The following is a 14,885-nucleotide window of genomic DNA, read 5'->3' on the forward strand; positions in this document are numbered from 1 at the left end:
TGTTGTGTTCACTTGTTATCTTTTACTAATATTTAAATTTGTTTGATGATCTGAAACATTAAAGTGTGACAAACATGCAAAAAAATAAGAAATCAGGAAGGGGGCCAACACTTTTTCACACCACTGTATATAGCCTTGGTGAACAAATGACTTGTTTCAAAAACAAGAAAAACATCTTACTGACCCCTGACTTTTGAGCAGTAGTGTAAATGTGTATGTATGCATATATGTAAGTATATTTGTTTGTTTCTTGGAATCTCTTCTAGGCTTATTCATGTTTGATGATTAATATACATGAGAAGTGAGATTTTGGTCCAATCAACTTCAGTGTGGGCGGGGCTACTTGCTGCAGTGCTGCAAAAATGACCAAAACGACTGACAAATTGTCACAGCTAGTTAGCCAAAAGATTCAGATTAACACCAAAAACAGCTTTCATTGCTTTGTCTTGCCTGGTCATATTGTAATTTCATACCCAGTATTAGGGAGTTGCCGGAGGTGCGTCCCTTATGCAGATATAGCTATGGTAATTGGAGTAGAAAATGTTACTTCTGGCCATTGCTGCACTGAGATGTTCCTACTTACCATAATCATGCCTTGTCTGTAGACTGGGAATGGAGCATGATGGGCAGGGCAACCGCTGCGTTGACGAAACAGCCATGGGAAGTGTCATGGCCCCTCTGGTGCAAGCAGCCTTCCACCGCTACCACTGGTCGATGTGCAGTGGGCAAGAGCTGAAGAGATACATTCAGTGAGTTCACACTTCTCTCTTCTCATACCTCTCTGTTTTATCCAGAAAACTAGAAGGCCTTGAACTCGTGCATATTTTAAATGAAAACGTGTCTTTTCACAAGTATGCATATGATATTGTGTTTATATTTTGATATAAATATAATATAATATAATTGATATGATATTATATTTATTTATTTCTCATGGGTTACTTGAGCATAAATATTGGCCCTTGTTTTGTTTGGAGCTCTGCTTTGTTTAGTGCCACCTTAAGTTCAGTTGACTGTTTGTTTACCTGAATTAATTTAACTGCTCAGTAGATTGTCATGATATCCTAGAGTTTACAGACAACATGACAGACAACATGACCAACAGGGATTAACTCCATCACTTAGCCATGATGATGATGATGGCATTTGCTCCATTGCTCTAGTGGCATATTAACCAATCACCTCTTGCAATGGTTTTGTTTTTGTAAGAAGCACTTTACAAATGTGTTTGAGCTCTTTTTAATGGCTGTTTTGAATCTGAACCTCCTTTGAAGTCATTGCCAGACGATTTAAAAATAATATTGATTTGAAAATGCAATTTCTGTCATCATTTACTCACCCTCATGTCGTTCCAAACTTGTATGACTTACTTTCTTCTGTGGAACACACACACACACACCACACACACACACACACACACACACACACAAAAACTATAGTTGATAAATTACTCTGTGGATTTGTTTTCTATATAATAAAAGTAAATTGTGTCCAGTGCTGTTTTGGACCCCACTGACTATCATTATATGCAGGGGTGCACAGAAGTTTTTCAGTCTGGTTCTCATGAGAGCACCTGGAGATTTGGTTTGGTGCTCACACTGCACAGTGTGACTCATTAAATATAAAAAAAACTATAAAAAATTAAATAATTAATAGTGATAATAGTATTATTGTACTTTATTTATTTTGTATTTTTAAATAAAATAATAAACAAAATAATAAACTGAGTGTGATAATACTATTATATTTTAAAATAAAAAATGAGTATTAAATAAAAATACAATTATTTAATAGTACACTTAAAAATACAATGCTAATATTTACATTTTAATTTTTATCTTTTTTTTTTGTTTTACTTTTTTTAATATGAATTTTCATTATTTTTAAACCTAAAATCAGCAAGCTTTTATTTTGCCGGGTTTCCAGTAAGTAAATACTATATAATGCGCTGCTGGGTTTTAGCACTGCCGGGTGAAGAGCGTAAGTGAAGCCTAGATTTATGCTTTTAGTTTGAATAGAAATCTTATCCATTATTACTGTTAGTTGATCTAAAATGTTGATTGTACATTAACAGCTGTCAACCATTTTGGTACGTAAATGAGCGGTCTAAACTTATTTATCCAGTGCATTTTTTTTATTTTGGTCGCACATGTGCACCACTTATGTGCACTCCTGATAATATGGACAAAACTTATGAATCAGAATTTTAATTTTCAGGTCAACTATCCCTTTAAGAAAAGACCATGGCAAGTATAAATATATGAATTATCAAAGAAAAAACCTGTAATTAATGAGATGGCGTTATCAGTCAGCAGACTAAGACCCCTATTCACGTTATATTCTAGTCTAAAATAGTGTTTTTCAATCCTGGTCCTGGGGACCCACTACTCTGCACATTTTGTATGTCTCCCTTATCTGACACACTCAGCCGAGTTCATGCAGCTCTCACCTAATGAGCTGGTGATCTGAATCGGGTGTGTTAAATAAGGGAGAAATGCAAAATATGCAGAGCGGTGGGTCCCCAGGACCAAGATTGAAAACCATTGGTCTAAAGGTTACGGGTTTCTCTAATAAACCTCTCAATTTAACCCTCGTTGATTCACTCAATCAGTTCAGAAGATATCTAGTGCCACTTAAGGATTTTCACATTTATATACTGTTCCATGTTCAGGGTTAATCCCGCCATGGCCAAGGGCTGATGGAATGTAAATTATCCATGAATCTTGGCAATTTACTGCAGCCAATACAAATGAGTGAGTAGCTCTCTAGGACAGGAAAAACCTTTTCAGCATTGTCTATTGAGTTTGAAGTGGTCACTATTCTCGGTAGCCTTTGAGCAGTGTCAAATTAATGATTTTTCCATTCACACCAAGCAAATCGATTCATTTTCAGAAGCTAAATGGCATGTGCATCTGCATTTACCAGTACATTCTATTTGTGTTCTTGTTTTTTACTCAGAACTCAACTCTTGCATCACCTTTAACCTGAACAGTGCTCATAAAGAAATGCTGCTGATGAGACCGATTTATTTCTGATAATAAAAGGGTTGACTTTCACTGGAAATCCTTGAGCAGCTCATTACTGGCCTCAGCTTAAATTAGCCAGTGGCAGAAGGAAACTTTTGAAGTTTAAAATCTCTTTGTGGTTTGAAAGTTTGAAAGCACTTTCTCTGCATGTTCTGGCTTTACTCAGCACTTCAGGATTTTGAAGATTTAATGTAAATTATCTATTGCATGGATATTAGGAAGTATGATTGATTCAGTTCTTTGTGGGTTCAGTATTGGCTCCGTTTAATGATATGAATCATCTAGAAAGTATGAGTCTCATTTTCATTACACCATACTGTCCACTTTAGGCTTACCATTTGCTACTGAACTTTAGAAGTGGCTTCCAAAGTTTATAGGGCCAATCATTAAACATTAAATTAAACATTAAATTAAACATTTATTGGGTTACTTAAACCGCTCTAGTAACTTTGTTTGTTTTTCACAGTTCATATGACTGCCTGCTGGACGATCCCTTCAAACATGAATGGCCGCAGCTCCCTGAACTTCCCGGCATCAATTACTCCATGGATGAGCAGTGTCGCTTTGATTTTGGAGTTGGATACAAAATCTGTACTTCAGTGAGTATGGCTATATTGTCCCTTGGCAGATCTGAAAAATGTCAGTCATTAAAGCAAGCACCAAAAATCCAGTCTTTTTATTATTTTTGTGTTTTAACAAATGCCTCGTTGAGGTCTCTGTCCAAGGTTTTTTAGTTGGAAGTGCTTCAAATATTTTTAAAATATTTATATGCCAAATTTCATTTATGAATGAAAACATTTAAAGAAATGCATGTGTCTGTTATAATATTTCAGTATTAGTTTCTGGCCTTTGAATTACTGAATCACAGCTGAATATGTTCTTTTATGTGCTGTTAACCCCCCAAACCCTCAGCTCTAAACTCTTTCAAGTGGGAAATGAATAGGTGCTGCAAAGTCCCAATCACATGTATAGAGTCAGAGAAAAGAGCCTCACACCTGCTTTATGGCATGACACTGAGAACCAGCAGATGGCAAGATGTTTGGCGTTCTGTCATCAAAGGCTGTAACACTAGTAAACAAGAACAGCATGCTGTGATCCTTCCTCTCAGCCCCTCTGTCATGCCTAAACAATCTGTGTCAAGCTGTGCACCACAGCCCAGCAAAAACTCATATCCCCATGAAATGTTCTATGACCCACTAATCATGCTTTAAACAGTTGTTTCACTGAAGACATGAAAAAAGTGGTTGTCAGTGTCGATAGAAACAATTAGTTTGTAATGGGCTTGTAAAGAACTATTTGTTGCCTCTCCCTTCTGCAGAGTGACATTTTAATTAGCTCTCTGAGGAGGTTGTGGTACAAAAAAGGTAATTTTTAGTCTTTTATTCCATGACTGTGTAGCTATTAGTGTTAATTTCATTAACGCAAAGTATGATGAAAAATGTTCGTTGACAAGCTTTTTTCCTATGACTAAGATGAGATGATGACGAGATGACAGTAAGGTCAAAAAACGATAACTGTGACTTTATCAGCATGCAATATGACGATATTGGTGAGACTAAAATGTATTTTAAAAAATAAAAACTTTACCAAAAATTTTTCAGTTTTCGTTGAAATAACTTATACAAAATATTATTACAGACTGCTGTACACACCTCTACTAAACGAGCTTTCATGTGTGCAGTTGCAAGAGTTCAAATCCGCAAATCAGAGCTTCTCTGTTAAAGGTGGGGTAAGTGATTTCTGGTAGCCAATGTTGATATTTCAAATCACCAAAACAAACATGCCCCTACCCCAAAAGGGTCTCGCCCCTATTTTGATAGCTCCGCCCCACACATACGTACGCAACCCAGGCAACGATTAGTTCTGTGAAACCAATGTTACACTGTGTCTACAGTACACCGGACGCAATCGGCGCGGCGCGGCGTGACAAAATACCATAGAACTCATTATAATCAGTGATACTGTCTACACTGGATGTGGCGTGGCACGACAAATCCCCGACAGAAAACTGCTGCTGCGTTCTATTTATGACGTATTGACACAAATTTCAAATGATTTTCAACGGTCGCTTTGTCGCGTTCAGTGTAGACAGACTTTAGCTGTTGCAGTGCGGCACGACAACTGTCATGTCCGGTTTAGTAGACACGGTGTTACTCACCTATCGAGAAGAAACAAAGCAACTTCGGTGTCCGATCGCAGGCCTTCCGCTCCTTGAGTTCTCTCCAGCGCTGGAAAGCTTATCCGATATTTACACGGGTCCTACTTCTTGCCTTATCGTAAGCCTTCTTTTGTTCCGGCCTTCTTTTCCTCTTTTGTTTTTTATCCGCCATCTATATCTTTCTGTCGCTCGGCTAATGTCCATCCTGTGCACTGAGCGCTCTCTCCTCCGTTTTTTCTCCGTATGAAAAAATACATACACCACCTTTAAAAGGATACATTTTCTGCCCAGTGTTTTGCTTTATATTTTGCTATCTGGCAACCATGCGTATGCGCTCGTTCTTCATTGCGGAAGTGCCGATGATGATCTGAAAACACTGCTGAAGTTTAGCGTTCTCCATGTGAGATGTTCAGCTTAAATGAAAGTATCATTCAGCCAGTCTGTGTTCTGTCATGAGATCTCGGCTATTTTGTTTGCGATTGTGGTTGCTAAATAAATGCACTTACTCAACCGCTGTCGTTTTAATAGAGAAACATTATTGCAATTTGGAAATATTGGAATTACTATTAGGAATTTTACTGTTAAAATATTGAAAAAATGTAAAATGAAATGTAAAAATACATTTCTCAAATTTCTCAAAAAAAAAAAAATCTGTTTAACTATTATAAAGCATGACAAAAATGTGACAGTTTTCATTGACTAAAACTAGACTAAAATGCTCAGACATTTAGTAAAGTAGAGTAAATCTTAACTAAACAAAAACAGGACAAGGTTGACTTAATATGATAATAACTAAAAAAGGTACATTTGACACCAGGACTAAGACTAATTTAAAAGACTAAGAATAAATAAAAAAATGGCTGACAAAATGAACACTAGTAGTTATAAGCATATCTGTAACGAACAAGGAGCTACATTTGGCACATGCATGAAATTCTGTCAGTTTCTTCACCTTCATGTTGTTACAAACCTGTTTGACTTACTTTTAGTAGAGCACTAAACAAACAACTGAACATCACATTCAGATTTTTTTTCTGGTTGTGTTTTTATGTGTATTTACAATGAATGCTGACTGAGGTCTTGAAGCTTGGGCGGATGTAAAGGATGTAAAATCTCTATCATGAAAAGCTATAAAATCATAAAAGCTATGTTTCTGTTCATTTAAAATCATACAGTAGCCACAAAAGAAAGAAAGAAGTGTTTGGATCAACATGAAGATGAAAAATTACTAATTTATTTTTTTGTTAATTTGTATGTATTAAAGTTGTATTGAAGTAATCGAAACTAGCTGCACTTATTGGTCCTCTCCCAGAGTGCAGTGCATAAAAGATAGAAAGCCCTGAGCCAGTGACAGAGCTAAGACAACTGATATCCTTTAGTCCAGCTGCTTGCCAAGGGACTTGTTAGGGGCTTTAAATAAAAGTTCATTTTACAGAAACAGTCTTTCCTATTTATGCCTACAACATAGTGCCATCTCTCCTTTGGGCACATCTATCCATTTATTAACCGTATGTCTGAGCCTTCCTACTCCACACGGCATTGTAAATATGCAACACTATTTTGGTGAAGCACAGAGTTCAAAGATGAACCTAGTATTTCAGCTGTCAGCTATTAGTTTCCTCTCCCAGTCTTGTATTCCAGACTGCCATTTTAATAATTTGTTTACATTTCTGTGTATTTTTCTTTTTCAAGAAATAATATCCTGCAAAATACTGTTTCGATCCTTCATATTGTAATGTGTGTGCTACAAACTCCTGCTGTGTTTAATGAAAAAGAGTAGTAAACAGAAGTCCAGCTGTGTATCAGCCTCCAATGGACAATGTTGTAATTTCTGAAAATATCTTCACTTTAGCTGCATTCCGAATCACATTTATTTGTCATAATCAAACCCCCTAAATTTAGTGATGAATTACTGTTTTACAGTTGCCCTTACATTTAATGCGAAATGTAATTTGGTTAATCGTGACCGATGGTCATAAAAATCGCATTGTAATGTTCTCTTCTCATGTGCTTTATACCAACAAACAACTGTATAGAAACCACAGCTGAGGTGAATTAAGCCAAATAAACCATCAGAACCTCATATCCTTTTTAATGGATGTATTGTGGCCAAAATACTTATACAGTCTACACTGGACGTGAGCGGCACAATGCGACAATTAGTGATACTGTCTTTTGACAAAATCACAAATGGATTTGCAAAGTTTGCTTTGACGTGTGTAGACCACCTCAAGCTGTTGCGTCACAATGCTGGTGTAGACACAGTGTCAGGTGGCGCGCAGTGACTTATGGGTAACTTTCATTCTGAAATATCAATGAATATTTGTTCCTTCAGACTGAACATATACACTCTTTTTTTGTTTTGGAATCTCACTTGACTCAGATGACACAATCAGGCATTAGGAACATACTCAATGTGTCAATTGCAATAAACAGAAACATTTATGAAAAAAGGGGCATTTTCTCTCTTTTCCATTCTCTGATTAATTTCCTGGGTGTCTAGCAGTAGCAGAAGCTCCAGAGTGCCACTGGCAGCCAAAAAAATCTATTCAGTTTTTTTATTTTATTATTATTTTTTTTATGTTGAATCTCAGCTCAAGCACGTTCCTAAGAGGAAAAGGATTGTCGGGGCTTATCTCTGGTGGAATTGTAGTTCGGGCAAGAAAGTTCAAAATTCTTTTTTATATTTGTCTTGCCATTTAATTATTTCTAACTCTCTCTCTTAAAATGCCAAGCATCCAACCATGGGCACTTTTCTCTCTCTTCAGTTTCGTACATTTGATCCATGCAAGCAGCTGTGGTGCAGTCATCCAGATAATCCTTACTTCTGCAAGACCAAAAAAGGGCCTCCATTGGACGGGACTGAATGTGCACCTGGAAAGGTAATTTCACGTGTCCACATTTTGCCAGACCGGTTTTGTCCTGTTGTGCCCAATTTGATTCTGTCTCACTCCTTCCCCTCGTAGTGGTGCTACAAAGGTCACTGCATGTGGAAGAATGCCAACCAAGTGAAGCAAGATGGAGCCTGGAGTGCCTGGAGCAAGTATGGCTCCTGTTCTCGCTCCTGCGGGACGGGCGTCCGCTTCAGAACCCGCCAGTGCAACAACCCTGTGTATGTTATCTACTGTACTCACAGTCAGGATTGCTCATGAAGATCACTGGCACCCTAGTATACTTTCCATAATCAGATTTGGTCATCATATGAATGGTTGCAGTTTCGTTGAAATGAAAAAACTGTCTAGAAATAAAGCATACAGGCCAGCAGGGTTGAACATGATTGACTCTAGCCAATAAGACGAAAGGTCAATCACAATTTGTGCTTTATATCAGTATTATTCCAATAACTATAATATTTAAAACCATATAAACTCTGCATTGGGCCTGCTCATTTTTCTCGTAATGATAGAGATTTCATAAAAGCATGAAATCATCTGATTACCTGTTTACATTCATAGATGTCTTTTATTGAGAAACATCTGCACAGGGTGTTTTTAATCGGAGGAGCTACCATCTTTGCCATCCTAAGTGTAATTTTCTTTTCAAGGAGGACAGTATTTTTTTTTTTTTGTGCTGAGCAAATGAGTGGTTGCTTCTTAATTAGCATGCGTGCTTTGAAAATGAAGGAAGCAAGAGAGCTAGGAATTTAGCTCTTTTTTTATGCCAGCGCATTAGTGTGCTAGTTGTGAGGAGTGTTTGTTAAGGACCTGTGAAACGGCATTTGAGTTGTGCAGATGCTCGCACTTATAGAGAATATGCATGATTGAAAATTCAAAGTTGGGCTCAATGATGAAAGCTGCAGTGCTTTAAACTTTTATAAAAATGTGATACATATTTTGCATTGTTTGCCATTCCATCCAAACATTGATTAGATAGTCTGAATCCAGATCTAAATATTTTATTGGGTGAAAGAAGGAATAGATGTGTTTCTAATATCTGTTTATGCCAGACTTGTTCATTGAAGTGATTCATTTGAACTTTATTTTGATTAACCTTGATTATTGACTGCTTTTTAAACCACAGACTTGAATGTTTAAAGTAATTTGTGGATGTTTGTTTGAACATTATCTGTTATCTGTTAGTCCATCTAATGGAGGTCAGGACTGTCCAGGGGTGAACTATGAGTACCAGCTGTGTAACATAGATGATTGCCCCAAACACTTTGAGGACTTCAGAGCTCAGCAATGTCAACTTCGCAACTCCCACTTTGAATACCAGAATGCCAAACACCATTGGCTTCCCTACGAACACTCAGATGGTGAGTTTGTCAGATTTTAAGGCAGTGTAATTTGAGGAAATATGTTTATATTGTAACAGATAGTTCCTAGGTTGTTGTGTTTGATTGGAGAATTGGCCCACTTTTTCAGCAGCCTTGTTCTGGTAGTATTTTTTTCCAGAACAAGGCTTTTTTTTCCCATAAAATTTTAAAAAGTCTTAAAAGAGTTTTAATACATTGACCAAACCTACCAGCTATGAAGTGAATCACAACATTACAAACTTTGATTTGAGGCATTTAAATCGGTACTGAAGTGCATTAAGTATTTGAAAATCAGACAAAAAGAAAACATCTATGTACTCAAGGGCTACAATCCCTGCAATCCCATGACATAATCGAATTAAGAAAGATGAAGAAATATTAAATGGTTGATTTCAACAAGTTGATTTTACTATATATAGAAAAAAAACACTACCGCTCTTTGTTGAGAGACTTGATGGTTAATAGTGTATAGATATTGTATTGATTCTTATAATGAAGTATATTATTTTTGCTGAAACACATTGTTTGGAAACCATACTGGTACATGGCTCTTGCCTGTCTTTTTTGTTTCACATCCTGTTTTGAATTTTTGCATTGCTCCATGTTTCTCACATGTTAATTAAACAGTATATGCCGTCATTTCGCCAAGCACTAATTTTAATGCCGACACAGTAAGACAACAACAGATTCTCTCTGCGTCTAGTATACATTTACTATACTGGCACTCCATGTTTTGGAGGAGCAGGGACTGTGTAGTATAATCAGCAGAGACCAGCATAGCTGCTCGTACACACACAGCTTGTAAATGCATCCTCTCTCCTGAGAGAACCACAGCACATCCATTCAAATTGTGGTCAACATTTGTGTTCAGCTCAAGAAGTGAAGGCCTTTAGAGTGCCCTCACATGCAGAGTGACAAAGTGTAATTGTAAAGCCTTTTCTCAAACTTTGCACTTACTGCAGTCACTTCATGTGATGTTTTCTGCCCTTTGCTTTTTGTTTTTGGGCTATTTATACATGCTTCTATTACAGTTTTGAGTATGATGAGAAATGCACTTTTGAGTTACACATAAAAGGAAAATCCCACATTGCTCAACAATAAAGCCAGTGAGAAACATCACTGAAAGCCACCTCCAGATGTAGTAGTAGTAGATTTTTTAATGCACTGAGCACTTTTTGCACTTTGTAATAATAAAGAAAATTGCTGTTATCTCGGCATGTAATCCTTTTTTGGATACACAGCAAATTAATTTCAAGTATTTAGTTTTAACACTTTCTATAAACACATTGTTTTTCATTATACATTCATTATATTATCACTGTACACATCTTAATAACACTTAACAGATCACTAGTTCATGAACATTCAAATGTAATTGAAGTATGTGAATCAATTTTATTGTAAAGGGATCATATGATGCGATTTCAAGTTTTCCTTTCTCTTTGGAGTGTTACAAGCTCTTGGTGCATAAAGAAGATCTGTAAAGTTGCAAAGACTAAAGTCTCAAATCCAAAGAGATATTCTTTATAAAAGTTAAGAGTCAGCCACGCCCCCCTAAAACGACTCGTTCTAACACGCCCCCACATATCTACCTCACTATGTGGAAATATTAGCATAATGCCGCCCAAATGTGCACGCAAAGAAAGAAGGTGTGGTTTATTTTAAAGTGTAAAAACTAAATTTTAAATTTTTTTTTTTTTTTATTGTGGTCTGTATGCTGGCTTTTACAAGTCCTACTAAGGTGAGGTAGGATTATGTGTGCATTATTCAGCTGTAGAATTAATCCACAGAATTCAACAATTGTGAAGGCATGCTTCATAATTATTTATAAAAGGCACAATATGTAATTTTCGCCACTAGAGGGCACGTATTCAAATAAAAAAATCTAACATATTGTGCCTTTAAGTTACTTGACCAAACACTTCCACAAGGTCTCCTAGTGTTGTCTACATTAGCACGTTAATATTCACACACCATACGTTCATTTCATTGCATTCCATTACTATGTGCTGAAAGGTCTGTCATCATTTACTCACCCTCATGTCATTTCAAACTTGTATTACTTTTTTTGGATAAACATAAGGGTGTGTAAATGATGACAGAATTTAGATTTTTGCATAAACACTCCTTTTAAACATTTGTGCTATTTTTCTCTTATAATATAAAATAGCAACTAGTTGCAATGTGAAACCTAATTAGCATATGCTAAACATTTTAGGGAGTTATTCTAATGGTATTATATACTATTTTAAGTTATTATTATAAGTTCAAGAGTTTAATCGGGCAGCAGATGTCAGAACTGTGTTGCAAAAGTTACATTAAAAGTCATTTTTAATGCATAATAATTGATTAGTTCAAAACTTGGAGATTAAGACCTAAAAATTTTAATTTTACTTTATTATATTATAATACTAATTTTTGATTGATGACACTTTAGATTACGGAGCATTAACTATTAACTAAGTTTTCCCCTCAATAAACTGCTTATTGATAGTAAGTTTGTCGTAGTAGTTATGTTTGAGTGTGGAGAAGGGTTAAGGGATCTAGAATATGGTCATGCAGAATAAGGCATTAATATGTGCTTTATAAGTACTAATAAACAGTCAATATGCTAGTAATATGCATGTTAATAAGCAACTAGTTAATAGTGAATGGTGTTTCCTAATCTAAAGTGTTACTGCTTGTTTATATACCACTTTTATTGTTTGAATGTTATCATTGACTTCTCATAACTTTATTTTATTTGAATATAGCTACAGGAGAAAAAAGGCACATACTGTAACTGAGTCCAGCTGTAATTTGTGGTCTTTCTTATTAAATAATATTTCTTCATGTCTTTCTATATTTTCAGCCAACAAAAGATGTCATCTTTATTGCCAGTCAAAAGAAACAGGTGACGTGGCTTACATGAAGCAGCTGATGCATGATGGGACAAGGTGCTCTTACAAAGACCCGTATAGCATCTGTGTGCGTGGAGATTGTGTGGTAAGCATTCAAATTTCATTATGCATTTCAGGTACTATTTCAGGGTTGTATGCTTCCTTTTTCATATATTATAACTGATGCTAAAAAAATAATTAACACAAATTAAAATGAACATGACTAGTATTTTTCTCATTAAGAACTCAATAATAGAATGGTGTGCAACAAAGTAGTAGCTCAGTCTCATAACCACCTGATTAAAACAAAAATATATTTGAAAGGTCTGCTGCCATGAACTTGAACTTAGGCTGAGGCTTACCTTCAAAATCATTATTATTCTCTTTAAAAATCTTTGCATAATTATTCAGTGTTCTACAACTGGAATGGCAACAAATACATAATTACAAGAGATTGTTTCACAAGAGAGTAAATACACATCAGCACATATTTATTTTTAAGTACATTGGCTGGCCATTTTCCCCACCAGCACAGAAATTATTTCCAGATTTTTCTGAATTCTGAATGTTGGTTTATCAGTGTCAATGTGTGTGGTTGCTATGGCTTTGCTTTGGGGAATTAATTTCTTGGGCAGATGCACTTAGTAAATGCTCCCAGGGCAAACAAAATATCTTCCCTGTTTACTGATAGGCTTCGTGTTGTGCCTAATTGTGCCGTAAAACACCAGCATGCAGTGTAGAAGGACATTACCTAGTCTGACATTAAAGTACACATCTGACTCACTTTACTCACAGACTTGTGTTCATTAAAATCCATGTAAGACCAATTTAGAACTTTTCACACACTTCTGAATAGGCAAAAATGCGTCTACACATATTTTAATTTTAATTGTAAGTGCAGGCAAATCTGTCCCACTGTACATCCTTGTTATTTTCTGTTATACATTTGTGAGTTGCCTCTGTGGATTGTCACTGAGCAACTGCATCTGACAAAGTACTGTGTACAGGATGAGTGCCACTTCACAATGAATGTTGTTTGAAGAATAGATCTCTCTGGATGGGGCTGATAGAAGTACATTGATTTTTGTAGATGGAATGGACGATGAATAGTGATTAGCTTTTGGGAGTAAATGATTGATAGTGTGTCAGCTAGTGTACCGATGCTTTAGGATTTATTTGCAGATATCTATCATCTTATTAAAAGTTTTGTTCAGCAAAGTGCTGCAGTGTGTCTCATATTTGTAAATGTCATTTTGTACTTTCAAAAAGAAAAGTAACTGTGTCTTGGTGACACTTTTTACGGATAATGCTTCAGTGGCCAAAATAGCAACATGGGAGATACTTCAAAACAGATGCAGACATATTCAAAGATGAAAGCTTGAAGTATTTTTGATGGGACCTCTTGCCTCTTTTCTCAGTGTGTCTTGCATATCCCCCCTCCCCCCTCTCCCTTTCTCCCTTTCCTTCAGAAAGTGGGCTGTGACAGGAAAATTGGCTCCAGTAAGGTGGAGGATAAGTGTGGTGTGTGTGGGGGTGACAACTCCCACTGCCGGACTGTGAAAGGAACCTTCACTCGTGTGCCCAAGAAAGCCGGTAAGATGCTTTCCTCTTTCCTGGTCCATCAGACAGTTCTTCATTCTATACTGCAGACCTGTCATTAAGGCCCAATCCCAATTCTATTTTATACCCCTTCCCCTACCCCTCCACCTACTCCTTCCCCTTGTCCCTTGAAACAGAGTGTCGGGTTAGGGGTGAAAATATTCCCCTAAGAATTAGGACACCACTACTATGCTGTCATACGTCATCATACGTCGTCTAGCTCCTACAATACACACACCTATACTGGTGTGCTGGTGTGTGCATTAGAGCCTTTAATTACCGTTCTATATTAATGCGCTGCTTACTGACACACACACACACACACACACACATATCAGAGATCGCACAGCTCACACATCCAGGAGCAAAGATACTTGTCAACGCTGCCCCACGACTTTTATTAATAACAGTTTAAATACTGAATCGCTACATTATATTTTCCAGCAACAAGAGGATAAAATCGCTGTTTTTGAAGACACCCCTACCCCTTCACGTGAACGCGCGAAACGGAGGGGGGAAGGGCTAAGGGGTAAAATTGGGATTGGGCCTAAGTTTCAGAGTCTTCTAGTTTCAGGACACTTCTGGAGTTCACTTTACTTTGGGGGAAATAATGAGCAAAGTGATCATTCTGAAATGTTTTGAGATTTGAGTTCACACATTTATTATTGATATACGATTTATTATATTAGATATGGAATCTCAGAAACTCCAGATGTCTTTAAGAGTTTTAAGGATGTGTGATTTATTAATAAGCATTATTATTTTAGTATTCAAGGAGATGTGAAAATTGCTTTAATTATTTGTTAGCACAAGTCTACTTTAAGCACTCATAGAGAACCTCTTTTGTTTTAAAGGGGTCATATGATGCAATTTCATTTTTTCCTTTCTCTTTGGAGTGTTACAAGCTCTTGGCGCATAAAGAAGATCCGTAAAGTTGCAAAGACTAAAGTCTCAAATCCAAAGAGATA

At 36.5% G+C, this 14,885-nt stretch overlaps 1 protein-coding gene across 3 annotated transcripts in view; it reads left to right on the forward strand.

Moving 5' to 3' along the window:
• The window catches only part of LOC107700077 (ADAM metallopeptidase with thrombospondin type 1 motif, 3), a 129,875-nt gene that overhangs the window by 63,116 nt on the left and 51,874 nt on the right, over positions 1-14,885 (forward strand). For all 3 annotated transcript variants that reach the window (XR_001635517.1, XM_016501593.1, XM_016501594.1), the window contains exons 9-15: positions 606-749; positions 3,493-3,625; positions 7,953-8,066; positions 8,151-8,296; positions 9,264-9,439; positions 12,291-12,424; positions 13,788-13,911. Coding sequence is in view for 2 of the 3 variants with exons in the window: in XM_016501593.1 (XP_016357079.1) it covers positions 606-749; positions 3,493-3,625; positions 7,953-8,066; positions 8,151-8,296; positions 9,264-9,439; positions 12,291-12,424; positions 13,788-13,911 (971 nt within the window). In the remaining variant the exon portion in view is untranslated. The remainder of the gene's footprint in view (positions 1-605; positions 750-3,492; positions 3,626-7,952; positions 8,067-8,150; positions 8,297-9,263; positions 9,440-12,290; positions 12,425-13,787; positions 13,912-14,885) is intronic.

Source organism: Sinocyclocheilus anshuiensis, unplaced genomic scaffold, assembly GCF_001515605.1.
Source record: "Sinocyclocheilus anshuiensis isolate Anshui unplaced genomic scaffold, SAMN03320099.WGS_v1.1 scaffold983, whole genome shotgun sequence".
NCBI lineage: Eukaryota > Metazoa > Chordata > Actinopteri > Cypriniformes > Cyprinidae > Sinocyclocheilus > Sinocyclocheilus anshuiensis.